We start from the raw sequence: 27,276 nt of genomic DNA, 5'->3' as shown, positions 1-27,276 counted from the left end.
TGACACAGCTAAATGTTGACAGTGCAATATGGGGAAATGTAGCACATGCAAATCAGTAATCAGTATTAAATTAGATTCCGGTTCAAGATGGCGGCGCGTGCACACGCAGCGGTCACTCTCTGTCCCGTTTGGTGTTTTGTGAGTGTTTACTGAGTGTTTGTCCGGCGGTTTTGTGTGTGTGTTCGTCTCGTGTGATACGTCGTGCTACTAGTGCGGCGGGCATGTTCTGCTCAACATCGGCGGAAGTGGGTTTTATGGCGTTCTGGACTTTTGGTGCGGAGAGATTAAGGGCACTCGGACTGCTTCGTCATGGAGCGACGCCGGACAATATAGGAGACTTTCGACTTTGAAAAGCAGATGAGACCAGAAACTTTGAACTGTTGCACATGGCTTTTTCCATAATGTCCTATGTCCATTTGCGCAGCATCATGTTGCCGCTCTCCTATTGGCTACTCTCTCACAGTGGCCCCACCCTGTGGGACCAGGCCCAGGCCCCTGAGTAGGCGGGCCCAGCCCCCCGAGTAGGCAGGCCCGGCCCCGGCAGCAGCGCCTGGCCGAGTGCCTCCAACTCCTCCAAGCGCCTCAGAGTCCTCGCAAAGATCAACCAAGGGAAAGCCGCACCAGGTGAGGTCTGTTTCCCACCGCCCCCGACCCCACCAACTCCGCTAGAATCGCGTAGGAGTCGCGCTTAGTAGTCCCTTACGAGTACAACTGTGTTGGAATCGTACGGCAATCGCGCTTAGATGGGCTGGCGGTTTTGAAATGTTGGCGGTTCAAGGATCGGTGTTCATGGAATCACCATTCGTCATCTTTGAATCATTCTTGGAATTGTATAAAGTCAGCTTTATTGTCAATTTCTCCACATGTTGTGCTCGTGATCGCAATGCTGATCATTTTAAGAATCACATTGCAGGCAAGCGAGCTTGGACTCATCTTCAAATGATGGCAGAGTAATAAAAGAATCTCATTGAGTTGTAAAAATCATGCTCGGAATCGTGTTCAAATTCTCTTGGAATCCTGAGAGAATCGGCTTAGAATCACTGTGGTTAAAGTTTATGAAGTTCGGGTCATGTTTCATTTCCGGATGTTGAGCAGGACAAGGGAGCGCCCCTCCCCTGCCCTCCCCTCTCTGTCTTGCCACAAAAGACAAAAAGTGAGGCGGACTGACTCGACTTGTGTGCATGTTTGTGTGTCCGTCCGCTGGTGGCATTTTCACTTGCCTTCTGCTGCACTTTATTGTCCCAGCTAGGAGCGGCATGTGTATGTGTTGGGGGAGGCAAGACGGGCTGTCTTTCACTTTACGACCTTCAGCGGGCCCCTGTCACACACGCCCAAGTGGGAAAGTTGACACTTGTCGGAGTCATGTGAGAAGAAGCCCGTTGCCCTCGAGCTTTGGTCCTCACTTCCTGTTCAGTGTTTGCTCAGCAGCGCCATATTTGTCACAACCGTTTACGGCTCGCCCACATGGCCGAGGAAGTGGAGCCTCACCAACAGGCTGTAGATAAGCGTGAGCGGCTGTCAAGGTCGAGCGTGGCCAACCGTGCGGAGGTCGAACGAACGAACGAACGAACTCCAAGCGTCATCCTGTGACGTCATCAGCTCGCCCTGTCCAAAAGTTGTTCTTTGTGTTGGATTGGCGACTGCTCGCTTCATTGTCCTTCTTTGACTGGTTGATCTTCTTCCCAGACGGACGCTGTACTTCCTCAATCGGCCTCCACCGTCGCATGACCCCTGATGCGCCCTCAGTGGAGGCGGGGGGCAGCCAAGCCCCCAGCACAGGCGGCTTCTGACAAAGCGTGCTCGTGACACCCTCCACCCCACCCACCCCTTTGGTGCCCACGGGGATGTTGGCGCCGAGGCGGCTGGCGCTGGCCAGCGTCACCATGGCGTCCCTCCTGTGCTTCTACTTGTTGCCCTGGTCCCAGCTGACGGATGGTCTGTCTGTCTTCCGCAGCGATTCGCCAGACTCCGAGTCGAGTCTCGTTGGCGACTGGGCGAGCCCCACCGCCTCGCCGGCTGCTCACGCGTACGTTTTTGGAAAAACCACCGTGCCCTCCTTCATCGGCGATGCTTACGCCAACGAAGACATCCCACCGCAAACTGTGAGTGGAGTGCAAACCTGCTGCCTGATTGGTCCAAAAATCAGTCGAATGTTGAATTCATGCTGGCATCGCGTTAGAATAATCGTGCTTCAATTTGTTTTTACAATTGTCTTGAATTGTTGTTCGAATGCTGTTCACACAAGGTTGGGACTACTCATGCTAAGAGTCATGTTTGAGTCATCATGCTACCGTATTTTCCGGACTATAAGTCGCTCCGGAGTATAAGTCGCACCAGCCATATAATGCCCCAAAAAGTGAAAAAAAACATATATAAGTCGCTCCGGAGTATAAGTTGCATTTTGGGGGCAATTTATTCGACAAAATCCCACACCAAAAACAGTCATGAACGAGCAACAACAGGCTAAACGATAGCAACAACAGGCTAAACGATAGGTATGCTAACGTGACAAACACAAACAAAGAGCTGAGAACGGGCCTGACATAACATATAGAGTGATTAAGGACAATTATTACATGAATAACATGTTTATAAAACCATTGGTGTCGGTCCAATTCATTAAATAGCAACAACAGGCTAAACGATAGGTATGCTAACATGACAAACACAAACAAAGAGCTGAGAACAGGCCTGACGTAACATATAGAGTGATTAAGGACAACTATTACACGAATAACATGTTTATAAAACCATCGGTGTCACTCCGTGTCACGGTATGGTGGAGCAAGGAGCAGGACGACCAAGTGCAGCTTGGACCAGGGTTTATTGAAGCAACTCAAAAGGCAAACCGACATGACTTAACAAACAATAACTTGACTGACTGACCGGGACGTGAAACAAGAAAACAGCAGGACATGACGGCATCAAGACAGTAACCAAAACCAATGATCCGACAGGGAGAGAGGGGCAGACAGGACTTTTATACACGACAGGTAACGAGAGGCAGGTGGGAACAATCACACTGATCATGGGCACACAGGAGGGGAGGGGCGAGCACACAGACAGAAACCAAGACAACAGACACATAATGGAGCAGTTGGGGACGAGACGTGACACTCTAATTCATTAAATAGCAGCAACAGGCTAAACGATAGGTATGCTAACGTGACAAACACAAACAAAGAGCTGAGAACGGGCCTGACGTAACATATAGAGTGATTAAGGACAACTATTACATGAATAACTTGTTTATAAAACCATCGGTGTCACTCCAATTTATTAAATCCATCGATCGTTCTTTGTCAACAATGGGTGCGCGCGGCTGAGGGCGCTTGCACTTCAAAATATTCCACAGGCTCATATAACGATAGATAAACTATATTTCAAATAACTATAATATAATATTATCAAACCATCCGTGCACTTTAAATCCATTAAGTCCATCGATCAAATTCCTCGTCCTTTGTCAACATCGCCGCGCGTGCGCCCTGACGTCAGCCTCGTCTTTATTCCACAGATCTAGTATATAACTGTATTGTAGCGTTAACAAAGTACAAGGATAGACGTGGGTTTGGTAAACGGCTCTTTATTAAACAAAACAAACTTCCAAGCGTGTGGCGGCGTGGACTTCCAGACACGAGAGCTCCATGGCATAGGACCGGGCGTGCGTAATGGCCATGCCCGAACCCCATGCACCGTTCGCGGACAGCCACTCGGCCGAGCGCCGGCCCCCGACTCAGTAGAGTAGGACCGACCGGGCGTGCGTAAAAGCCATAATAGTTTTTCAAACGTTCTATGTCACTCCAAATCCTTAATTCCTCCAAACTCTTTGTCCTCCGTGTCACTTAGAAATGATCACCGCTAATGATGCCGGTGTTGTCCTTACGTGGATACGTTTGTCCATTATGTAAACAACCGCCGCGCCGCGCCGTGCTACTGACGTCACTTGAAATAGTAATCCATTGGTACATCACGGTTCTCCAAACTTTCTTTCTGCTGCTCGATTACTGTTTTCAGCTGCATATTTTACAACTTGAAGTTTGTAACCTGCAAAATATGAGTTTCTTTTTGGTGCCATTTTTCTTAAGCCCACCCAGTTGATGAGTCACGGCCAACGGTGAAATTTAGAGCGCCCTCATCCAGTTTCGTCTGAAAATATAATTATTTTTTTTGTTTGTTTTATCAAAGTCAAAGTCTGCTTTGTCGTCGATTTTTTTTCATATACTAAGACACACAAAGAGATTGAAATTACGTTCCCACTATCCCTCGGTGAGATAGTACACATATGCATACAAGCAACACAAAAAACCCAAGAAGGCACAAACAATGAATAAATAAGAGTGTTGAATAAATGATAAATAAACAAATAATAATAAATAATAATAATAAATATAAGAGGAGCAAAAATGGAGCAAGTGTACATACAGCAGACTGTGAGGGAACGGACAGTACAGCCAAGTGCGTAGCGACAGACTTTATTGTGGAAGGGGATGATGGTAACAGCTGGTGCTGGAGCGGCGATCGGGCTGGAGAGGACAAGCGATTCTGCGGGATTTCCAATAGTCAAGCGAGTCAGTATCTCAGGGACTGATGAGCGAAGCAGCATCAAGGGACAGACTGACACTCAGGTCTGCGCTGGCGGCGCTGATATAGCGCTGTCCATGAGCCCGTGGCAAGTGACGGCGATTCCACTAACAGGGGGGCGTGGTCCTGTCGCCGGTGGCACCAGCACGTGACAGCAGACAGTGGACTTGGATATGGTGCTTTAAAGTGTTAATTGCTTTATTTGATGTTTTCTCTATTTTTTATGTTTTGAATATGTTCAAGATAAAGATATAAAAGTATGTGAAGTGATCAACTATACTAAAAATAACATGGGAAGTGGTCAACTATACTTGTAAGTAAGTGATGTTTTAATGATCAAGTAAAAATTTGTGAAAAAAAACATATAAGTCGCTCCTGAGTATAAATCGCCCCCCCCACCCAAACTATGAAAAAAAAACGCGACTTATAGTCCGGAAATTACGGTATCTCGCGAAGAGTCATTTTGGACTCAAGGTTAGAATCCTCGTGCATTATCGGACGATCCCGGTTAGAAATGCTCTTTGACTCTTGTTCAAATCGAGTCACTTTGGATATCAACTTGCTGGATTCAAACTTTGACTCTTGTTTGGAATCATGCAAAAGAGAGAGAGTTGTGCACGGATTCAACTCTGGGCCATGTGTGCACAGGACTGCTCCGACGGCATCAGAAGCCGCGTCCTACGCTCCGACGTGGCTGGTCTGTTCCTGAAGAACATTCCGGTGCTGCAGCAGTCCACAGATGCCACGCCCGCCCAATACAGCCGCCTCAGTCGTTATGTGGGTGCCAACGGCTGGGGGAGCCTCACTTACCCCGGTCGGGACCCGCGCGACCGCTTCCCGTTTGAGGAAAGGGATCAGTCAGCGTTAAGAGTGACTTTTTCTGGACAGTGCTGTCGGACGCGCTGGCGCTGCTCAACTCGTCTGCCAACGGCGTCATGTTGGACGACTGGGCGAGTCGCGGCAACCGATCCAGCTGCATTCGCTGCGCCGTGGTGGGCAACGGCGGGATCCTGAAGGACTCCGAGAAGGGCGAAGAGATCGACGGCCATCACTATGTCTTCAGGTGAACTTCTGCCTTCAGTCAGGTCAAATCAGGTCTCGAACCACATAGTTTGAAACAGAGTTTCCTTCTGAGACGTCCCCCCTTTCGTGATGGTTCTGATTTTGCTGGCCCAGGACAAACGGCGCTGTCCTGACAGGCTTTGAGAAAGACGTGGGGGTCCGCACCACCCACTACACCTTCTCAACCAACACCTTGATGAACTCCATGATGAGCTACGCGTCCGCCGGATACCGAGGCCCGCCTCTGTCTCAGGTGAGGCCCGCACGTGCGTAAGCACAGAGGACGTCCGTGCATGCTGACGGCAATGTCACCCCCGTGCAGGAAACGCGTTACGTCTTCCTGCCTGACCACGACCGTGACTACTTGATGATGAAGGCGGCGGCCCAGCACACGCTGGTTGAGCAAGGCCGGGAGCAAGGCAAAGAGTCAGTAGCGCCACGTCGGCATGCGAGCTTGTTCCGCTTGACGCGGCCTTGTCATCACCGTGTCGTGTTTTACACTCAGCCCCACGGCGTACTTCGGGAAGGACGTGACGGCGGCCAAGCTGAAGATGTACCATCCCGACTTCATACGCTACCTACGAAACAGGTGAGGGAGCCCCGCCCTGCCTTGCCCAGCTCGGCAAGCCAACGGCATAATTTCCTCGCAGGTTCCTTCGGTCCAAAACCTTGAAAACCAAGCACCGCAACATCTACCGGCCATCGACCGGCGCCATCATGCTACTGGCGGCGCTGCACAGCTGCGACCATGTCAGCGCATACGGCTTCATGACGCCGCAATACAAAAAGTACTCAGACCATTACTACGACAAGCAGTACCACCGGGTGGGGTTCTTCATCAACCACGACTTTATGCTGGAGATGAACCTGTGGCAGCGCCTGCACCGAGCCGGCCTCATCACGCTCTACATGCGCTCGTGAACACTCCTTTGTCAATTCTTCTGGGCGTCCATCGACATTTCTGACCACTCCCAAATGCTCCTGACCTGAGGCAGTGAGCGAGCAAGCCTCGACACCCTGAAGACTCCTGAAAAGCCGCCCTTGTAGTTTTTTTATTTATTGTCATGACGCGCATTTGCTCGCCCTCGGCTGCTGCTTGTGGCCACCGACGGCTCCTCAGCGACATATCCGCCCGCCACACTCAGCTGAAGGCGGCGCCGTTTTGCGTCTCACATTGTTTTTGGCAAGCAAAAGCGGCCCGTTGCTGAGCCAGACTGTTTACTGGGCGGTTACCGTGGCAACCACCAACCGGACTCTCGATCCTGTTGCTTGGACAGCAGCGGATTGGAACACCAGGAACCACAATTTTTTGCCTTGTCTCTTCTTTGCTTTTCTTTTCTTTCTTTGCGACCTTTATTTATTTTCAACATGTTCCTTTTAGCTATGTTTCAACATGAGCATGTTCCTTTTCACACGTTTTTCAAACCAAGTTTCATTGTGACTCACTGCCGTCATTTCAGTGACTTTTTATATTTTCCATCATGTGGGTAATGTGTAATAAGAGCAGAAAAGAGAGACGCTTATCAAGCGTCAAGTGAATGAGTAACTGTGGCGCACAATAAAAACGCTTCTAAAAGCTGCCACGTGAGGGCTGTAATGTGACTTTTTGTCAGGGTAAATAAAACGCAAGGAGAAAAAGTTAATGATAAAACTCAAAGTCAACTCACATACCATGTCACGTGCTTGTCCTGCTCGGAAAAGGAACCAAAAGAGATCAACGATTCAAAGTAGTTAAATTCTTAATTTTCATATGCGGGCTTGACTAGCCCGCTGTTTAGCGGTGACTGAAGCTCACTACACCACTGCTGCTGTTTTTTTTTTTCTTTTTCACCGCTGCTGCTGTTATCGGACTTCATTTCCCATGACACCTCTGTGTCTTCGTCATTCGAGCAGCATGAGGGCGAATAAAAACAGGAAGTATGCGTCTATCGTTAGCATTAGCCAAAAAGCTAACGAGGAGGGAGGAGCGGTTGTGTGTGCGTGGGCCCGACCGAACGTGTGTCTGTGGGCATGCACGTTGCACAAATTTGTGTTTGGAGTGAAAGTAGATATTGCGCTGCATAAATTATGAATGCGTTTACATAAGACCAAGGAGGGATGCAATCATCCTCATCTTGAGCGTTTGTGTGTTTTGTGTGTGCTTTTTTTGTCTTTTGCATGTGTTGCTCTAAGTATTTCTGTATGTATGCGTGTTAGTGTGTGCGTGCAGTAGCGGAGCGACCTGGTGGCCAGGGGAGGGCGGGGACACCCCACATTATGCTTTCGTGAAATAGAAACACAAAGTTTGGGCAGTGTTGCACTTATGAAGAATAAAGATACTTGGGTGATTTGGATGACGATTATGAGAATTGGGGGTGGGGGTCAAAGTTTGTCTTTGAATGTGTGTGTCTGTTTGAGTGTTGTGTGTGTGTGTGTGTGTGTGTGTGTGTGTGTGTGTGTGTGTGTGTGTGTGTGTGCGCACATGTGTGTCAGCGCATGCGCGTGAATGCCCCTCAGCAGCCCCTCGCCCCTCCCCCTCAGTATTACCGAGCAAGATGGCGTTCTCGCAAGCAGCACCGCGGACAGCGCCAGTAGCCTTCCCCTCCTCCCCCTTCTCCTTCCCGGCCTCAACAGACCACTGAAGCCTGCATCTGATTTCCCCCCCCCCCTCCATCTGACCCCCCCACCTTCGGGGAATGTCTTGCTCTCTGGAACCTTCCTGGCCGCTTTGAAGCTTTCTCCTTTCAGGAGAAGTCAATCCGCAGCTGGCCGGGCTCGGTTCGGAAAGGATGAAGCTGAAGATGAGGAAGGAGTGAAGATAAAGATGGGGATGAGGATGAAGATGAGGAAGATGCTGCTGGCGCTGATGTGCGCCACACTTTGGATGCGCGCCGACGCCATTGGCCCAGGTGAGCCAAACATTCCAGCACTGTGATTCCGTTTAGGGATTTGGGTGTGTGTGTGTGTGTGCACACGTGAGCGACTCCTTGCTGTCACACTGGCAGAGCTTTGTTAGGCTCATTAATCATAAATTGTCTTCATCAGCAGCTAATCGCGTCTGGTGATGACGCAACAATCTAGTGCGGCAGGTTACCATGGCAACCGAAGCTCCAGCTTCTGGCTATCAAATCAGAAAACCATTTCTAATTTTAGCATCTTGTCAGGCCTGATGTCTGTTTGTCAAAAGAAAGGAAAATATAACCATGACATAAAAATATGGTGATTTTGATTTTAAAACTGAAATTGACGTTATAATGTGACGTAAGCATCAAAATGTTGTCGGCTCGACACGGGGAGACTCTATTGTCGTTTTCAGAATGTTTGCACTAAATTATGGATTATTATGAGCAAACTAATTTCAGTGGACGAAGGAAGCCCTAATGGCCACAATGGGGAAAAACAGCTCGAGTCAAATCAATTGCTTTTCAAAAAACCAGGTCTTCTTAAAATATCACATTTGCACAGTTTGTTGATATTATAAGCATCCTGATGACAACTCTGTGCAGTCACTACTCGCTCGAGTCCATGCAAAATCCTTTAGCCTAGCCTAGCCTTGTTTAGCACAGTCTACGTCGGTCTGAATCCACGAGTGAGGCAGAGTTTGTGCAAAGTTGTAACGTTGGGCCACAAACAGAAGCCCCAAGGAAAGAGCGCCTTGTTTCCATGGCAACTGCATCTTTCATATTTTGCTCGGACGGGCGCCGAATACTCCAAGAACATTCCCGCCTCGACGGGAAGACGACAAAGTGAATAAAGCGCATTGTGCCTGAGCAAGCACCGCAGCACAAAAAGTGCACGCACAACTCTTACGTAACACACACACACAGACACACTGCAAATGCACACACTCAACACACACATGCGCGATTTGTCCTGATTCTCGTGTGGTGTCCCGTACGGCAGGTGTGGGCGAGTGGGCGGAGCCAACGTGGGTGTCGGTGGCGTTGGTCTGGGTGTCCGCTGTGGTGGGCCTGCTCTTCGTCCTGCTGGCCTGCCTGTGCTGCAAGAAGACCCGCGGGGCCAGATTCGAGGTCACCTCACGGGCGCATACACACACATACACACAGTCAAGGGGCACGAATTCACTAAGTGACCTTGCGTGCTTCAAGGTGCTGTGGCAGACGTGCATTGTGTCTGCACGTCTTTGTGACAGCTGTCAATCACATCACTACGACCACAACTGGACACTGTGTGTATGTTTGTGTGTGTGTGTGTGTGTGTATGTATGTGTGAATTGTGCTAGTGATGTCACCAGCACAGTGTGTGAACTCCCCCCATCCCTCGTCCTTTTCCCCATTTTTTTTTCTCCCCGAGGGAGGGGGACAACCCCCGACCTCTTGGCTCCGCCTTCTTCCGCCCTCACATCCTTCCCAGCCTTCCTCTCACGCTCTGCTGTCCTCTTCATCTTCAGCTAACTCATTCTCCTCACTGGGCTCCAACAATGGACGTCACCCACAGCGTGTGTGCGTGTGTGCGTGTGTGCGTGTGTACGCGTGTGCGTGTGTGCGTGAGTGCGTGTGTGGTCACCTGCGTCAGGTAAGTGTCCTTGCAGCACCACAACCTTCTTCAGTTGGCTTTGTTGCACTTTATGGCTGGTTGTGTTTTTATCCTGTTGTGTGTGTGTATGCGCACAAGTACTTGTGATCTTCTGTGCAAGTGGACTAAATGCACGTAGACGAGCTCTTGCACACATTCACGGACACACACGCTTCCACCCTGGTTTATGTGAAAAGTGGACGTGGGGAGAGTGCAGGAGGAAGAGTGCATGTTGAGTGGAGGGGGGGTGAATGTGTGGGTGTATGTTTGAGGGTCACCAGAGGAAGCACAAGAAAGAAGGGTGGGGATGAGTGTGTGTCTGTGTGTGTTTTTGTTTCGGGGGTGTTGCCAGGTCACATTCCTGAGCTCTTGTGGGACCTGGCCGAGTTTTCCTGCAACTTGCTAACCGGGCTTTGCAATTGGACGCTGCAGTGAACCCAAGGAGCCACACCCCCCCCCTCCTGTCGGCACAACATATTCAAGCCACAGTGGAATTTGTGACGCATGCGTTGTCATTTCAGGAGTTCCGCAACGTTGCCGATGGCGAGGGCTACCACACGCTGGCGTCCACGCCGCTGTCACAGGCCCGCCCGGACGTGTACTTCCTGCCACTCGCCAGGCGGGTGGCGGCGCCGGCAGGTGAGTCCCAACACGGGTCGACCCAAACCAATTTCCCAAGCACCTCAGCCAAAACGGGCTAGTGGGCAGCCCGTCCTAATTGCATCGCTGGGTCCATTTATACGGCAGTGCCGCTAGTGCATCCCGTTAACGACTTCCCGGCTGGCGAGCCGATGAGGCCGGATGGAAGAGGCTTAGAGTACCGACGCCAGTATTGATTAGGGGCACTCACAAACACAACAACAACAAGCAGACAGAAATCCACGTACGCGTGCACGCAACATGCTTGTGTTTGGGCTCCAGGACAATAACGGGCGCTAACTGGTGCCAAGTGGTGCCAAAAGGGTGAGAAGACGTGGGCGGCTGTCAGGAATGAGCAGCGTGGGGGGAGATGACGCAACGTCCAGTATGGACACTGGCTGGTCTGTGTGCAATTCTTGGGGAAGGGTGTGTGTTTGTGTGTTTGCGTGGGGTCACACCACAAAGGCCCGTTTGTCTGCGCCTCCACCCACAATGAAAGAAGGCTAGATGAGAACGAGCCGGAACGAGTTTCTGCTCGAGTTTCTTTGGGCGGACGTCGTTTGACTCTCGCGTGGACCGCCGTTCTCTGTCCTCACAGCACAGCACCCGAAATGGTCCAACCTGAGTCGCCAGAGTCTGCTCTACCTGAAAGAGATCGGCAACGGCTGGTTCGGCAAGGTAAGAGCCAGCGGGCCGGCGCTTGCGAAACCTTCCAAAAAAGTGTTCCACCCCTTTGCAATCCTCATCATGACGTGTCTCGAGTGTTTGCAAGCAGATAACATCTTCTTCTCTCCATCCTTGTTTTCCATACTCATCAACATCCGCGTTATCTTCACGACTGGGTATGTGTGCCCCCCACCCCCGACCCCCCCCATTCCAAACTACCTTGTGTCAACCCACGTGTCCGTGTGTCCTCCTGCTGCATTGGTGTCCACGTGTCCGTGTGGCAGGTTCTTCTGGGGGAGGTGAATGAGAACCTGAGGAGCAGTCAGGTGGTGGTCAAGGAGCTGAAGGCCAGCGCCAGTCTACAGGATCAGATGCACTTCCTGGAGGAAGTGCGCCCCTACCGGTACGCCTGCCTCTGCCCCTTTTTGACGGTCGGCGCCGAATGACGCCCGTCTTCCCGGTCCTCAGTGTGCTGCAGCACTCGGCTCTGCTACGGTGTCTGGCCCAGTGCACTGACATCTCGCCCTTCCTGCTGGTCATGGAGTTGTGCCCGCTGGTGAGTGGCAAGCATGCTTGTTCTTGCCGGAGCAACGCTGCCCCCGGTGGCCAGCCACGAGATGTGATGGTGCCTTGCGTTGCCAGGGCGACGTAAAGGCGTACTTGAGGAGCAGCGCGCACGCCAACGGCGTCCCCGAGCCGCTACTCCTCCAGAGGATGGCCTGCGACATCGCTTCCGGACTCAAACACTTGCACGCGCACAACTTCACTCACAGGTAGCGCAAGCGAGCGCGGGCCTCCGTGGGAGATGTCGGAAAAGGCCGCTTCCCGCAACAACATCCTGGTGCTGCCCGAGTGTTGCTCAAAGACTCCAGCATCAGTGATTTTGTTGCAGGCGGCGGACCCTCTGCGCCAGACGGCGGGTCCGCTCGTGTCTTTTGTTCTCCCAGAGTAGAAAGACTATGCACCATTTTGTGACATGCCCACACAGCGACCTGGCTTTGAGGAACTGCCTGCTGACTGCCGACGTCACCGTGAAGATCGGCGACTACGGCTTGTCACACACCAAGTACAAGGTGGACGCTGCACGAATCCAAGGCGGTCCCCCCCCCCCATATTGACTCTGCCTCGTTGTCAGGACGACTACATGATCACGGCCGAGCAGACGTACGTGCCGCTTCGCTGGATGGCTCCAGAGCTGCTGGACGATGTGCACGGAAACCTACTGGTGGCTGAGCAGACCCGACCGAGTAACATCTGGTAAGCGCCACCGCCATCCCTAGATGGCGCAATGGGCCAGACTCAAACCAGGACTTGGCTTGCTTCTGGACCGTCAGGTCTCTAGGAGTGACCATCTGGGAGCTGCTGGAGCTGGGAAAGCAACCCTACGGCCATTACTCTGACCGCCAAGTTCTGTCTCACGCTGTGAGGGAGCAGAAGCTGCGGCTGGCCAAGCCCGCTCTCCGAGTTCCTCTGGCCGAACGCTGGTGAGATGCAAAGCACGCTCTAGATCCGGCTTTCCCTGCTCTCATCACTTGTCGGCTGACTTTCAGGTACGAGGTGATGCAGTTCTGCTGGCTCCCGCCCGATCAGAGGCCTACCGCCGAGGAAGTTCACCTTCTCTTGAGCTACCTGTGTGCTAAGGGGGCCAGTGAGGCCGAGGAGGATTTCGAGAGGCGCTGGAACTCCATGCGGCCCGGCGGCCGTGGCGGCAGCGCTTGCGAGCAGCCCTCATCCGCTTTCCCGTCCGCTTTCTCGTCCTTCCCTCTGCTCCAGCAGTTCTCATCCGCTGACGGCTACCACTCGGAATCCGGGGATGACGTTCTGACCATCACCGAGACTAGCCACGGCCTGAACTTTGAGTACCGTTGGGAGCGGGCCAGGGCGGAAGAGTCCCAGAGGGGCGCAGAGTCCTCGAGCACACTCAGCAGCCGTGAAGCTTTTTACCCTCCGGCGGTCTGCCGCTTGGAGAGCCTCCACCTCCGAGCTTCTCCCCTTTACGCTCCAGGCGTGCTTCCCGTCTTCAGCGCCCACAGCCCATCACTCAACAGCGAATTCTATGTCCGCATCGAAGAGCCGGCAGACTGCGGCCTGGAGCCGGCCGACTGCTCCGTGTGCTCCTACAGCCCGGACTTCCGGAGCGGCGGGAGCTTCCTCAGCGTGAGCGCCGACTCGGGCGGCTGCGTGGCCTGTCCGTCGCTGGCCGAGGCGAGTGGCAGCTACTGGTCGGCGGATATCCGCAATGTCTACGACTCCAACGACTCCAGTCCCGCCATCTCCCTCAGCACCACGGAGGGTCAGCCCCTCTTGGGCCAGGCGTGCGACGACAGCCCGCTGCGAGCCTGGGAGTCCAGTCACTACGTGTCTTACAAAGACCGGGATGGAGGTTACTATTATGAGCACTCCCCACCCGTGGACTTTGAGTGTTATCTGATGGGAGGAGAGCTGGCCACTGAGCAGCTTCAAGAAAGTTGGGGGTCGAGGAGCCTTCGCCGGGCCTTGGGCGAGCTGGAGAACCCGGTGGGAGTCCCCCCCTCCCTGGACAGTCCGCCCCAACAGGTCTACGGAGACCCCTACATGGACCTGGACACCAGTCACTCCTCCATCATCGGCAAGACGGTGACCGGAGGCTACTACGACATGATGGGCTCCTTGCGGAAGACCATGCCGAATCACGGCGGGCGAGGCTCGGTCGCCATTAACACGGAGACGGAGAGGGCAATCTTCGTGGGGCCCCTCGCCAGCCATTCGGGGGAGGATGACGACCAAGACGAGAGCCACGCGTGCAACACGTGGCCTTCCAAACAGCGGCGCCCCCAAAGACGAGCCAGTCGGAGCCGCAGACGAGAAACCTACGTGGACTTTGACTACGGCATGCCGAGCGCCGGCGTGGAGCACTGCTGGACAGCTCCGCATTACCGGAGCCTGCCCAAGACTGTCACCTACCCGGAAGCCCACCGGGCCAAAGACGACAGCGGCCGCGTGAGTCGACACCCCCTCTCGGTGTCTCCGGAGCGCTATGACGCTTCCGTGTACTCATGCCACCAGAGCGCCGCCTACGCAGTGCCGCCGAGGGACTGTTGCCACACGCACTTTGTCGATCCACTCACGGGCTTGATGGTGAGTAACAACAGCCGTCGCGACAAAGTCACAGACAACCCGAGCGGTGACGAGATGATCAACCTCTCACCGGCGCCGGGAGGTCCGGTCGTGTCCAAAGCCGCCCCGATCAAGGAGCCACCGTACGCGGCGCTCAGAGCGGAAGACGTTATCAAGCGAGACGTCGTCACACAACATCCTCCGGTGACCAAGCCCCACGTGGAAGCCTTGAGCCGAAGTCCGCCGCCGCCCGCAGAGAGCAAGCACGTGCCAGCGCACGTGACGGAACTGCAGTCAGAGAGCAGTCAAGCGGGAGATAGCGGTTTGGACCGAGGCGGCTCCTGCATCAGCCTCACGGACATCCCTGACAACCAAGACGACGACAGCATTGATGACATCACCGACGTCACTTCGGAGATCTTTGCTGAGGAGTCCGCCGAGCCGAACGCTTCCCCTGCCTTCGAGTCGCAGGGAGGAACAGCGGATTCGTTGGAGTCAGTCCCCAGGTCTCATGAGGGCTCCGGGCCCCGCCCTTCCTGTTACCCCAAAGCCACGGACAGCGGCTACGACACGGAAAATAATGAAAGTCCCGAGTTTGTCCCAAAAGAACCTCACGAAGCCAAAGAGCAAGACGTGCCTCGGCCAGCCGTCCACACCGGCGGGAAGGAGGAGCAATGCCCTGCAGGTGCCCTGAAGGAGGAAGTATCTCCTCAAGAGCCGCCAACGCCCTTCTCGCCGCTCAGTCAGGAGACGCCGTACAGGGATTCGGCCTACTTCTCTGACTATGAGAACGAACGGCAGGTGGGGAACGAACAGGAGGGAGCGCGTCAAAGCCCAGGCGGTTGTGTCGATGCAGACCGGCTCGCACCGAGGGACACCGCGGTGGGCCTGACGGAAGACGACTTGTTGGACGGTTCGACGACAGAAGGGGGCCTGGACGAGTGGCCCTCCCACGAGGAAAGCTCATCTCTTGAAGACTGGGCAGCAGAGGTGGTGGGAGCCATGGAGGAGGCTCTCCATGCCCTGAATGAAGAGCCCGAGTCCACGGCCGTGTTCCAGAAAGAAGGAGGAAGGGGTGGGCCGCTCAAGGACAAAGCTTTAGGGCCCGAGATGCCGCACGGCTTACCCAAAGATGAGGTGGCCTTGCAGCAGGCAGCCAATTCCAGAAGACCATCAGAAGACCGAGGAACCGGGAACGAGGCGGATGGCGGCTCGGATGGCGGCTCAGACGGTGGCTCGGACGGCGGCTCAGACGGCGGCTCAGATGACAGCGATGAGTCGGACGAGGAGCCGCGCGCCTCGGGCGTCCCGGAAGAGGAAAGCGAGGACGAGTGGCAGCCGGTGCCCATCGTGATCAGCGACGACAGCCGCGCCCACACGCTGAGAGGCCTCCTTAAGACGCCCGCTGTGATCGAGCTCCACCGGGAGCTGCCGGCCAACAAGAGGACCGTGTCCTTCTTTGATGACGTCACCGTCTATCTCTTCGATCAGGTGAGCGGCGGCCGGCCACACTGTTACGTCATGCTTTTGTTTCAGGAATACAACTTCCAGGTTCAGCCTGGAGACTTGCTCATGTGCACGTCATCTCCTCCCACTTTAGGAGAGTCCCACCAAGGAGCTGAGCGCACACGGGTTCCCTTTGGCTGCAGAGGGCTCGGCCACCAAATGGCCCGAGAGGCCATTCGTCTCGGACGATTCCTCGGATGGAAACGTCTCCGAAGAAAGTGAGCGTGTCTGTCCCAAGCCGAGCGGGAGGTTTTGGTACTCAGCCGCTCAGCCGGCCTTGTTTGTTGTGTACGTCAGGCGCGGGCTTCGAGTGGGAGGACGACTTCCCCCTGCTGCCTCTGCCGACATCCTCGGCGACCGCCAACACTGATGACTCGCCGTCCCGCGCCACCTCTGAACCCTTGGAGAGCAAGTCGGCGGCTGGCTTCTCTCGCTTCACCGTGTCTCCCTCCAGCGCGTCTCGCTTCTCCATCACGCACATCTCTGACTCGGACATGGACTCTGTGGGAGGTGAGGACGGGTGGCTCGCCATACGCGCGCCTCCATCAAGGAAACAGACAAACAAAACAATTGTCTATTTGCGTTTGCTTGGCAGGAAGCAGCGAGGACGGCGACAAAGAGTGAAAGACGCACATTCGCCAGCGTTTTTAACGCTTCTCGCTCAAGGAAACGTCCACTTGATGAAGAATAAGACTGGTTCTACGCATTGAGACTTGAGAAGGTGCAAGGCGACCTTTCTGAGATGATGAAATGGAAGAGAGACAGACGTTTTGAGATTCATCAACTACGTGCATGTTTGAAAACGACGACAAAAGGCACACAAATTTCTCTCACGGCGGAATCCGACAAGGCCTTCGAGGTCGCTGCCTGGATGTGATATTTATGCTTATTTATTTGTACAATCAACTCTCCTTCTCCTGGCTCGTGTTCAAAGTGTATGGCACCCACGTTTGAACAATGTCTAGGAAGAATCCGGTGCTCTGGATGAAAAAAAGGGCAACGCATCGTCCTGTACACACACGTAAGGCCACCCCTGCTAGTTGAAGTGCTGCACAACAATAATACAAGTATGGGATCCAATTCGGGGGGGGGCAACATTTACCTGCGTGTTTGTATTTATTTCACTTTGATTTGTACAGGTAAGGCACTTGAGAACAAGCTAACAATATCAACATTGAGCAATAGCAAGACAATGATTTCTTCATGTCTTGGATTGAATTAGCCAAACATACATCCATCCATCTTCTTCCGCTTATCCGGGGTCGGGTAGCGGGGGCAGCAGCATCAGGAGGGACTCCCAGACTTCCCTCTCCCCAGCCACTTCATCCAGTTCATCCCGGGGGATCCCAAGGCGTTCCCAGGCCAGCTGAGAGACATAGTCTCTCCAGCGCGTCCTGGGTCGTCCCCGGGGTCTCCTACCGGTGGGACATGCCCGGAACACCTCCCCAGGGAGGCGTCCAGGAGGCATCCTGATGAGATGCCCGAGCCACCTCATCTGGCTCCTCTCAACGTGGAGGAGTAGCGACTCTACTCCGAGTCTCTCTCGGATGACCGAGCTTCTCACCCTATCTCTAAGGGAGAGCCCGAACATCCTGCGGAGAAAACTCATTTCAACCGCTTGTATCCAGGATCTCGTTCTCTCGGTCACGACCCATAGCTCGTGACCATAGGTGAGGGTAGGAGCGTAAATCGACCGGTAAATTGAGAGTTTTGCCTTTTGGCTCAGCTCTCTCTTTACCACGACGGACCGGTACAGAGTCCGCATTACTGCCGAGGCTGCACCGATCCGCCTGTCGATCTCACGCTCCATCCTCCCCTCACTCGTGAACAAGACCCCAAGATACTTAAACCTCTCCACTTGGGGCAGGATCTCATCCCCGATCCGGAGAGGGCATTCCACCTTTTTCCGATTGAGGACCATGGAGTCGGATTTGGAGGTGCTGACCACCTCTGAATTAGCCAAACAATTATTGTTTTAACACACTTTCATTCTTGTGTATTCAATCATCTGATTAAATAGTTGAAGTTATAACTAACATAAACGAATTTAGCATTTTTAAATTCATTGGAGTAAGTGGCCACTTCATTACATTAAGAGATCAAAATATAGGAAATAATCATTTGATTATTAAAATGAACCGATTTTAAAGTATTTTTTCAATTGTCGTTTTTATATTTGTTTTGATTTCACTTGTATTTCTTTTGGAATTTGGAAATTTTGTTCCGCCGTACACACGTCACAGTACCGTGAATCCCTTTGGCCGCTAGAGGTCAGCGTGAGCTCTCGTGCTCTTTCTGCTCCTTTGTAGCCCAGAGAGAAGAAGAAGCAGCGAACGTGGAAGCACGAGCGTAACAGACGTGCACCTCTCAAGCGGTCATCAACACGCCGTACGTTTGGACACTCGAGTCAACTCCGGCGATCCGTTTCAAATTAGTTTTGGCTTGTTGATGTTTTAGCCTGGATGTTTGTTTTGTGGCTTTGTGCCATCTCAGGGAGTCATTTTGTGAGCGCGGACAGCCCGGAAGGTCAACCGAATGCTACTGCTAATGCTAACGTTAACGAGAACAGCGCTGACTACTTTGGCTTTTTGCAAGCGGAGAATAACTGCGGAAGAAAAACAAAGAAAACGCCAGATGCATTTTCGAACAACTAGATTTATCCAAAGAAATATGCAGGAAAAAGACAGATAAATAAAAGATGGCTAGCAAGGTGCACGGAAACTTATGTGCTCATTGCTGAAAACGAGATGGATAGATGAGAAGGTTCTTCATTCGTTCCGTGAGAGACATGCAATGATCCAAACAGAGCTGGACACGAAGTCCATAATGTGTGTGCTGACAATGAACGTCATTATGTCGAGCGCCGCAACAATTTTGCCCATGATTAACGATGGATGTTTTACCAAAAATCTAAGGGATGTTACTGACCAAACGTGTTGCATCATGTTGAGATGGCCTTTTGACCTTGAGTGGAATGTGCGTTTCAGGCAGTTTGTGGCGTGAGAATCTGGCCGGCGGGATGGTGCTGAGGGAGCTTCCGGTGGAGCACGCCACGCGGCCTCTGGGCAGGAACGAGGTGGTGGGGCTCTTGTTCCGCCTGACCATCTTCGGCGCAATCACCTACTTCACCGTCAAGTGGATGGTGGACGCCATCGACCCCACGCGCAAGCAGAAGATGGAAGCGCAGAAACAAGTCAGTTGATGCTTTCTGGCCACCCGCACGTAATGGCTCCAGTAGCTTTGGCCGTGTGTATTGACCATGTGCCTCTGCACTACTTTTGCCAGGCGGAGAAACTGATGCGGCAGATCGGCGTCAAAGATGTCAAGCTGTCCGAGTACGAGATGAGCATCGCCGCGCACTTGGTGGACCCCCTTAGCATGCAGGTCGGCATGCACGCACCCACAAACCAAAAGAAAGGCAAACGGTGTGACGTTGTCGACGCGTCGGCCTTTATATGCAGATGTCGTGGCGCGACATCGGCGGTCTAGACGAGGTCATTGCCGAGCTGCAGGAGACCGTCATCATGCCCGTCCAAAAGCGACATCTCTTCCAAGCCTCCAGACTGCTGCAGCCCCCCAAAGGTCAGAGGTTGTCTTCATGGTGGCTGTCCTCTTTGTCCTCCTTCTCACCGGCGATCACGCCAACAGGGGTCCTGCTGTACGGGCCGCCCGGGTGCGGGAAGACGCTGATCGCCAAGGCGACGGCAAAGGAGGCGGGCTTCCGCTTCATCAACCTGCAGCCCAGCACGCTGACGGACAAGTGGTACGGCGAGTCGCAGAAGCTGGCCGCTGCTGTCTTCTCCCTGGCCGTCAAACTGCAGCCCGCTGTCATCTTCATTGACGAGATAGGTGAGGCGCTCACGGGTGCCGTTGGACATTACTCTTAAGAATGAATGAATTTTGCATCCAAGCGGTCCAATTGCCATAAACGCGTACAATTGCAGAAGAAACGTCTTTATGAGCAGCATTATTTTTTTTCAAGATATCCTAATATAACACGGGCGTTTGTTGGCAGACTCGTTCCTGAGGAATCGCTCAAGCTCTGACCACGAGGCCACGGCCATGATGAAGGCGCAGTTCATGAGTCTGTGGGACGGCCTGGACACGGACCACCGCTGTCAGGTGAGACTGCGGCCGACTGCTGGCCCACCCCAGCGAGCCTCGTCCCTCTGTAAACACGCACGCCACTCTCTTCAGGTCATCGTGATGGGCGCCACCAACCGACCTCAAGATCTGGACTCGGCCATCTTGAGGAGGATGCCCACCAGGTTCCACATCAACCAGCCGGTACGCGCGCGCAACCTCACGCTGTGGTCGTCACATTTGCAGCGTGGCCACTCGTTCATCTCTTGTCTTTTCTGCATTCCGTAGAGTTTGCATCAACGGGAGCAAATCCTCAAACTCATCCTGGAAAACGAGAGCGTGAGTTCAAGTCTCGTCTGAGTGCCGCTTGGCGCTCCGTGTTCCTTCCTCCTGTGCTTCCACTATTCTTTCCTTTGTCCCACAGGTGGACGAGTCGGTGGAGCTTTTAGAGATCGCCAAGGAAACGGAGGGTTTCTCCGGCAGTGACCTTCGGGAAATGTGCCGCGACAGCGCCCTGCTATGCGTTCGAGACTATGTGCATACTCGCGGCGGCGACGACGGGTGAGTGACGCCTCTTCCGCAATGTCGCCCCGGACGCCGTTACCATCTGGCTCTTTGTGCTTTTCAGCCCGTCAGAGGATTCCATCCGTCCCATTCACGCGTCTGATCTTCAGAAGGCCATTGCCAAGATGAAGAAATCCAAGCTGGCTGGGAGTCATGGTGCCCTGCTACACGCTGCTCTGGATTGAACCCCAACCACGATGGCACCTCCTAAACCTCCGCGACGTCACCGCTCCGATTTCCACCCAGTCGGCGTGTTCAATGTTCCCGTGCCAAGATTTCTGATCACCAAACATGTTTATGATCAGTCCACCAAATTTACATTGAAAAGTTCTTTCCCTAAAATGACTAAACTGTCAAAACAGTTTCTTGCATTTCTATCATTGGTGTCTGGTAAGTGCAAATGGAAAAAAACAACTGAAAAAAAACTTTTCAGAAATGTTCATTTGTTTCAACTTTTGGTATTTCACATTTCTTTGACTTGTGTTGATTTGTTTTTCTAATATTGAAATGTATTTCTGCTGTCGTTGATTTGTTTTATTGAAATGCCACTTTATTCGGTTTTGTGCTTCATGGTAGCTCATTTGTTTTCTTTTGGTTATGGTCTGGATGACTCCTACTGGTCAAACTGTATAGCTGATGAAGTTGAAGTTGAAAAACAATGTTAGAAATACCCATTGTGTTGATATGTTGTGGAATTTAATTCAATTTAAAATAAAGCTGTGGGTGAAAGTTTCATTTACTCTTTGAAAAGTGTATGTTTTACAAACAAAACAAATTACACCTCGGAACAAGTTACAACAAATTAACGTTTCAGAAAAGAAATGACTAAACCGGAAATGGAATGTACCATTTCGTTGATGGACAGGTAGAAACCGGAAATGACAGCGTTGTTCCAAAAGTACGAGTAGGTGGCGGTAATGCAGTAATGCACATAAACGCCGAAGAAGAACACAGCTGTGGCGTTTTATGATTGGTCCTTTGCTTCCACTTTCAAAAGTCGAGCGCGGACAACGAGCGAGAGAGCTGCGGGATTGTCGTAAACTCGCCAAAAGTGAGTTTCTTGGAAAACACCCGCACGTTGAACAAGGGTTATACATTGCGTCGAACGTGTTGCGTGCGCAGACATGGTGGCCCTGAGTGGTCGTGAGTTTGTTAGCCGTGGCTAATACTAACAACAGTCGCTTATGTTTGGCAACAAGAGTGCTTCTCTCAGTGCGTCAAAACAACAAACTGGGCGAGGTGCATCTCAGATTCATGATCTAATCTGTTGGTGATCAATTTGAGCTTTGATGTGTTCACTGGAGCGGGCGGAAGCGCATTTGGGCCCAGGTGATGGAGTCATGTTTTGCTGGCGGCAAATTGGAGAGGGTCGGCCCTGTGGAGGTGGACGACATCAAGCAAGACCTCCTGGATGAATTCTCTGCTCTGCCAAAGCAGGTGACGATCCTTCTCGTCGTCGCCGTCGTCGTCGTGGCAAAATCTTCCAGCAGCTCAAAATGAAAATTGGATTTGTGGTCAACCGGTGCAACGCGCAACGTGATGATTCATTTAGCGGGTCGTGCGCGTCGTTCCTCAGGATGAAGCCGAGAGCCGGTCGGAGAACCTGCTGGTCTACCTGAGGGTTCGACCTTTGACGGGAGCAGAGAGCGGACGGTCACAGGTAACCGGCACACCTCCACAAACGCGGCCAACGGGTTGAGGGTGTCTGAGCACCGAGTTGTGTTGCAAACGTGCTCAGGACTGCGTGGTCATCGAGGGACCTCACACTGTGGTCCTCAAAGCTCCCAGATGCGGGCAGTCCAACAGGCAGGCTAACAAGGTCCCTCCACAAACTGCTCAGAGGTTCACCTTCACCCAGGTAAACACACACGCTTTGCCCTCTTTGATGACTCGTGAAATGATGTCACTTCCTTTCAGGTGTTTGGCCCGGATGCCAGTCAGAGGAAAGTGTTTGAAGGATCCGTTCGTGGTTTGGTGCGAGATGTTCTGCACGGAGAAAACTGTCTGCTGTTCACATATGGGGTCACCAACGCCGGGAAGACCTTTACCTTCCTCGGTCAGCGCGCGACAAAGCTGTCTATCCGTCCGCCCATCTGCCCGCCCACCCGTCCAACTGGCCCTTTGCACGTTTTCAGGTCCGGAACACGACGGCGGCCTGCTGCCACGCTGCCTCTGGTTGCTCTTCAACAGCGTAGAAGGTCGTCTGCACGCCGGCTGCCATCTGAAGCCTCACCGCTGCCGAGACTTCAGCCGACTGAGTCCGAAGCAGCAGAAAGCCGAGAGTACCGCCAAGCTGAGTTTGCTGAGGACCGTCCGAGAGGTCTCGTCCCAAAACGTCTTCAGATTGGTCCCATGAGCTGAAGCTTTTCAACCGTCGTCATCTCTCTTTTGTCTCTGCAGAATGACAAAAGCACCTCCTCTGGCAGATCAACCTTTCTTGAAGGTTGTTCACTCTTCTCGCTGTTGCATATTTATGATGTTTGCTAACGCTGCATGCATGTCTTTGTGTCATGTGTGTGCATCAGCCTCGTCTCTGAGCTCCGACTGCAGCGTCGCCAGCGTATCGGAGAGCGACAAGTTGCCTCTGGACGTCCCGCCCCGCCTTCACTTTTCCGTCTGGGTTTCCTTCTGTGAGATTCACAAGGACAACATTCACGACCTTCTGGAGCAGGTAGCGATGGAAATGTGCCGCCGGAACGGCTGTTGGACTCACGGGAGCATGCGTTCAGGTCCCGGGAGGACAGGTCAAGAGGACGACGCTGCGTCTGTCTCAGGATGTCAAAGGAAATCCCTTCATCAAAGGTAACTCCGCACACAACCACTTGAGGTGCCTCGATGGTCCTGATCTCAGCAAAAGGCTGTCCGCCATCTTGTTATTATTTGTTGTTTAATGTGCAATGCAACTCTATTCTTTCCACGCGTAGACCTGAAGTGGGTCCAGGTGAGCACCTCCGAGGAAGCCTTGAAAGTGGTGAAGATCGGCAAGAGGAACCAAAGCTTGGCCTCCACCAGACTCAACCAGCAATCCAGCAGGAGGTGACACCCCCCTTCCCCCTCACTCTTTTATTCTTCTCACCGCGTTTTCTTTGCGCAGCCACAGCATCTTCTCCATTAGGATCCTGCGGGTGGACGCCGCCACCGTCCCCAGGTTCCTTGGCGTCAGTGAGTGAGTGTCGCCGCCGCGTCTTGGCCCGCCCCCAGCACGCCATACTCACCAGCTGCCGCTTTTGCGCGCGCAGGCTGGTGTTGTGCGACCTGGCCGGCTCGGAGCGATGCTCGCGCACACGCAACACGGGTGAGCGCCTGAAGGAAGCGGGGAACATCAACAGCTCACTCCTGGCGCTCGGCAAGTGCATCAACGCCATGAGGATCAAGCAGAACGCAAAGTAGGCTGCATGTCTGCCACACGAGAGCAGTTTGTCACCACTCGCAGCTTGCAATTATTTTTTTTTTTTATAAATTTTTTGTGAGCAGGTTCCCGCATCACGTTCCCTTCAGGGAGTCCAAGCTGACCCACTTCCTTCAGTTCTTCTTCTGCGGCGCCGGCAAGGTGTCCATGGTGGTCAACATCAACCAGGAGTCATCCTGCGTCGACGAGACGCTCAACGTCCTCAAGTTCTCCGCTCTGGCTCAGAAGGTGCAAGCCTTGAAAATCTCAACTCCAAAACTGGTGGTCCTCACACAGTGAACTTTTTTTCCTCCAGGTGGTGGTGTTGAACCCGAGACCCGCCGGCCTGGATGACGCCTCGCTCAGGTCGGCCATGGAAGTGTCGGTCCTCATCAACGAGGCCGACTGGCGCCGCAACGCGCTGGCGTGCGGCCGCCCGCACTCCGCACTTGTTTGGGAGACAACGCTGGAGGACGTGATGGAGGACGATGCTGAGGAAGAGAGCGACGTGGAAGCAGGAGAGGATGAGGACGGGGAGGAAACCACACAGGAGGAAGGCGACGAGGTAGAGCGCTTTGTTTTATCGGTGGTTGCAAAATTGCTTTGATGCGACGGCACCTAACCTCGGCGCGCTGGCTTGGACAGGGGCGGCCGGACGGGAAGGCGACCTTTGGCTTGGCTGAGGAGGCTCGAATCAGAGAAGAAGTGTGTGCCGAGTTCATGGAGATCTTCAAGCAGATGGAGAAGGACTTCAGGTGAGCCCAGGGAGCGCCCGCCCAGTCCCGCCATGCCGCCAATGTGACCTTGTGGCGCTTTGATTAGCGAGCGTCTGAAGAATGAGCGAGAGATTCTTGAGGAGCGAGCCGACAGGAGGCTGGAGATCCTCAAGAACTTCCTCAGACGGAGCACCCAGGTGAGTGCACGTGCTGCACGTACAACGTCGCCAGACACCAACTGACGTGACGCTGTGCCACCAAGGAGGAGGAGGAGGAGGAAGAAGGGCAGGCAAGGAGGGCGGGGCTTCCGGAGGGAGACCACAGCTTGATCTCGCCGCATGTGCTGCTGGCCAATCGGGTGAGCGTTTTTACCGTTATCTTCCTTTCTTTTCTTTCTGTTTTTCTGTTTTTGTTTCACTCTTACCTTTCTCCTCCTTTTTCTATTTCCGTGGCCGCTTTGCTCAGGAGCGGGTCAACCGCGAAGACGGGCGGGAGGACCAAGAGGACAACAACACGGGAAAGACGGGCAAGTTGCGGGAGGACGCCTGGACGAGAACGGCGCCGGCGTCGGTCCTGTGCAATGATGTCACTTCCTCCCCGCAGCCAAGGAGGGCGAGTGCAGCAAGTCGGCATCGGCGCGGCGATCTCGTCGACTGACGCGAGGCAACCAAATGTTTGTCGACCAAATCTCTGAGTTGCAGGTACAGGTAAGAAAGAAAAATGCTTTTTCTTTTTCTTCCCCTCTCCTCCTGCTCTTTTTCCCATCTTTTCCCTTTGTGTGTTTTCCTTTGGTTTGCAACAGGTCACCTCCCTGGAACGGGACTTGCAACAGGAAAGGGAACGCGCGGCGGCTGCTGAGGACCAACTGACCACGGCAGAGACCCGCCTGCGGCGCCTCAATGGCCGACGGGACGCCGAAGCCGAGGTTATTGTCATCCGACGTGCGCTCGTCCGTGCCCGGACTTTATCTCACCGACTGTCGCCGCAGGAGGGCAAAGGCCAGAGCGACTTCCACGCCGACATGGCCCGATTACGCAAGGAGTGCCTGTCGGCCACGGAGACCTGCGCCCAGCAATCCAAAGTCATCCGGGAAGTGACGCAAGAAAAGATGCGCTGGTATTGACCACTGTGGGCCTTCCAAAAAATCGGAAGGGAACGGAGCGCCGTGCCAAACACGAGCGCTCGCTCGTGGCTACTTGTTGATCCGCTTTTATCTTTCCGCAGCGACAGGAAGTGTGAGCAGCTCACCGAGGAACTGGCCAATCAGAAAGCGGAATACGAGCACCGGCTGCAGGAGCTGATGGCGGAGCTTGAACGACAAAGAACGATGGAGGAGGAAGGTGAGCGACGGCAAGGTGAGTGCGTGCCCGTGCCATCTTTCGGCATCTCCGAGTGCTCCGGCGCCCGCTAAATCGCCACGCCCACCAGAACCGAAGTGCGTCGAGGTCCCGGTGCGGCGGTGTCAAGAGAAGTTAGCACAGAAAGAGAACAAGAAGCCCAAGGAGAGCCCGGCGCCCGGGAGGCTGCCGCTGGTGGAGGAGCTGAAGGAGGAAATCCAGAATGTACGAGCGGTGAGGAAAAGGACAAACTGCCAACTGGAGGTGAGAAAATGCAGCGCGTTTGCCAACGCCAACTTGGGCCTGATTGTTTGAGTGCGTGCGTTCAGGGTTTGGCGTTGAGCGACAACAAGCGAGTAAACGTGAGGACGGTGACGCAGGTGAGAGACGCGCTGCAATTTGGGAGGATTACAAAGTCGCTCCGAAATATTATCTTCTTCTCCTCTTCTTCGTTGGTAGGAGGTGCCGTTCTCCTCCAGCCAGTCCAGCCCGTCTCCGCCCTCGGCACCGCCATCCGTCCCGAGCGGCGCGGGTGAGTGACTCTTTGAGCTTTGCCAGCAGGGAGCGCCTCCTCTCACACGCACATTCATTTGTTTATGGCTCACAGCTCAAAGCCTCTGCGGACGCCCTGTCGCCATGGCAACCCAAGCCAAGCGAGGCCGCAGGAAGCTTTACAGCAAGGAAGCGGCCCTGATGCTTACTGTCTCGCAGGACTCGGTCAGTGTGCGCGCCCCGCCGCGTGCGTCGACCTTTGCCCCCCCTCCCTGCTTGACACGTGTTTACGTGTTCAGGCGCCGCTGCTCGAGGAACCGAAGGAAAAGGAAAGCGATCACGTGATCATCATGCGGCGGCTGCGTTACCGCAAGTGATGGTGGATGCTTGAGATGTTGTCACACTGTTGTTGTTGTTTGAAAAGCAAGGAAATAAAAAACTCATCCAATAAGCTTGCACAGTTTTGAGGGCAGATTTGTCGCGGTCGCTGTTAGAGATTTGCTCACTCCAACTTATTTTGCAAGAACCACACGGGAGACAAGCAAGTCCTTTTAGACACCTGCAGGTGGAGAGTTCACTCGCTCAAGGAATGAAGTCTGAACCCTCCTTCCTGCAAGGGCATATTTAT

At 53.5% G+C, this 27,276-nt stretch overlaps 4 protein-coding genes across 7 annotated transcripts; all 4 read left to right on the top strand.

The window, feature by feature from the left end:
* Positions 1-94: 94 nt before the first annotated feature.
* Positions 95-7,225, top strand: st6galnac (ST6 (alpha-N-acetyl-neuraminyl-2,3-beta-galactosyl-1,3)-N-acetylgalactosaminide alpha-2,6-sialyltransferase). The gene is made up of 8 exons (XM_088359187.1): positions 95-624; positions 1,687-2,102; positions 5,233-5,398; positions 5,473-5,647; positions 5,761-5,899; positions 5,969-6,072; positions 6,152-6,235; positions 6,297-7,225. The coding sequence occupies exons 2-8, from the start codon at positions 1,845-1,847 to the stop codon at positions 6,565-6,567; spliced, it is 1,197 nt and encodes a 398-aa protein (XP_088215313.1). The 5' UTR covers positions 95-624; positions 1,687-1,844; the 3' UTR covers positions 6,568-7,225.
* Positions 7,226-7,354: 129 nt separating this feature from the next.
* On the top strand, positions 7,355-18,220 carry lmtkb (lemur tail kinase 1 b). 4 transcript variants are annotated; one of them, XM_088359178.1, is made up of 14 exons: positions 7,355-8,534; positions 9,529-9,656; positions 10,683-10,800; positions 11,399-11,478; positions 11,766-11,869; positions 11,935-12,022; positions 12,109-12,239; positions 12,455-12,539; positions 12,602-12,723; positions 12,801-12,950; positions 13,017-16,053; positions 16,163-16,286; positions 16,366-16,578; positions 16,664-18,220. In XM_088359178.1, the coding sequence occupies exons 1-14, from the start codon at positions 8,132-8,134 to the stop codon at positions 16,690-16,692; spliced, it is 4,812 nt and encodes a 1,603-aa protein (XP_088215304.1). In that variant the 5' UTR covers positions 7,355-8,131; the 3' UTR covers positions 16,693-18,220. The 4 variants fall into 4 exon arrangements, with proteins under 4 accessions (XP_088215304.1, XP_088215303.1, XP_088215305.1 ...); XM_088359177.1 differs by having other exon boundaries at positions 11,751-11,869; XM_088359179.1 differs by lacking the exons at positions 7,355-8,534; positions 9,529-9,656 and adding an exon at positions 9,732-10,161 and having other exon boundaries at positions 11,751-11,869.
* Positions 18,221-18,325: 105 nt separating this feature from the next.
* Positions 18,326-21,450, top strand: atad1b (ATPase family AAA domain containing 1b). The gene is made up of 10 exons (XM_088359085.1): positions 18,326-18,456; positions 19,056-19,261; positions 19,354-19,452; positions 19,530-19,650; positions 19,717-19,917; positions 20,084-20,190; positions 20,266-20,355; positions 20,440-20,490; positions 20,576-20,712; positions 20,780-21,450. The coding sequence occupies exons 2-10, from the start codon at positions 19,088-19,090 to the stop codon at positions 20,898-20,900; spliced, it is 1,101 nt and encodes a 366-aa protein (XP_088215211.1). The 5' UTR covers positions 18,326-18,456; positions 19,056-19,087; the 3' UTR covers positions 20,901-21,450.
* Positions 21,451-21,603: 153 nt separating this feature from the next.
* On the top strand, positions 21,604-27,099 carry LOC148382252 (kinesin-like protein KIF20A). Its single transcript, XM_088359075.1, has 27 exons — positions 21,604-21,766; positions 22,020-22,152; positions 22,292-22,375; positions 22,454-22,573; positions 22,633-22,771; positions 22,851-23,035; positions 23,116-23,158; positions 23,241-23,386; positions 23,445-23,517; positions 23,640-23,751; positions 23,810-23,881; positions 23,955-24,101; positions 24,190-24,352; positions 24,420-24,668; positions 24,749-24,858; positions 24,926-25,017; positions 25,080-25,177; positions 25,285-25,345; positions 25,423-25,526; positions 25,622-25,744; positions 25,808-25,935; positions 26,044-26,174; positions 26,248-26,420; positions 26,486-26,536; positions 26,616-26,688; positions 26,764-26,873; positions 26,948-27,099. Exons 2-27 carry the CDS (start codon positions 22,048-22,050, stop codon positions 27,023-27,025), a joined length of 2,970 nt encoding a protein of 989 aa, XP_088215201.1. The 5' UTR covers positions 21,604-21,766; positions 22,020-22,047; the 3' UTR covers positions 27,026-27,099.
* The last annotated feature ends 177 nt before the right edge of the window (positions 27,100-27,276 follow it).

The sequence above is a fragment of the Syngnathus floridae genome, chromosome 18 (assembly GCF_059516105.1).
Source record: "Syngnathus floridae isolate MCC-2025c chromosome 18, RoL_Sflo_1.0, whole genome shotgun sequence".
NCBI lineage: Eukaryota > Metazoa > Chordata > Actinopteri > Syngnathiformes > Syngnathidae > Syngnathus > Syngnathus floridae.
This window is presented reverse-complemented; position numbering and strand designations above follow the sequence as displayed.

Bases quoted from the DNA above. Each gene is read 5' to 3' on its own strand.
- st6galnac (XM_088359187.1), top strand. From the start codon at position 1,845: ATGTTGGCGCCGAGGCGGCTGGCGCTGGCCAGCGTCACCATGGCGTCC. The intron at 2,103-5,232 runs GTGAGTGGAGTG...ATGTGTGCACAG, and splicing joins AAGACATCCCACCGCAAACT to GACTGCTCCGACGGCATCAG. The intron at 6,236-6,296 runs GTGAGGGAGCCC...ATTTCCTCGCAG, and splicing joins ATACGCTACCTACGAAACAG to GTTCCTTCGGTCCAAAACCT.
- lmtkb (XM_088359177.1), top strand. From the start codon at position 8,132: ATGCCCCTCAGCAGCCCCTCGCCCCTCCCCCTCAGTATTACCGAGCAA. The intron at 9,657-10,682 runs GTCACCTCACGG...TTGTCATTTCAG, and splicing joins CCCGCGGGGCCAGATTCGAG to GAGTTCCGCAACGTTGCCGA. The intron at 11,479-11,750 runs GTAAGAGCCAGC...TCCGTGTGGCAG, and splicing joins GCAACGGCTGGTTCGGCAAG to GTTCTTCTGGGGGAGGTGAA.
- atad1b (XM_088359085.1), top strand. From the start codon at position 19,088: ATGGTGCTGAGGGAGCTTCCGGTGGAGCACGCCACGCGGCCTCTGGGC. The intron at 19,918-20,083 runs GTGAGGCGCTCA...GTTTGTTGGCAG, and splicing joins CATCTTCATTGACGAGATAG to ACTCGTTCCTGAGGAATCGC. The intron at 20,356-20,439 runs GTACGCGCGCGC...TGCATTCCGTAG, and splicing joins GGTTCCACATCAACCAGCCG to AGTTTGCATCAACGGGAGCA.
- LOC148382252 (XM_088359075.1), top strand. From the start codon at position 22,048: ATGGAGTCATGTTTTGCTGGCGGCAAATTGGAGAGGGTCGGCCCTGTG. The intron at 26,421-26,485 runs GTGAGAAAATGC...GCGTGCGTTCAG, and splicing joins GGACAAACTGCCAACTGGAG to GGTTTGGCGTTGAGCGACAA. The intron at 26,874-26,947 runs GTCAGTGTGCGC...TTACGTGTTCAG, and splicing joins TTACTGTCTCGCAGGACTCG to GCGCCGCTGCTCGAGGAACC.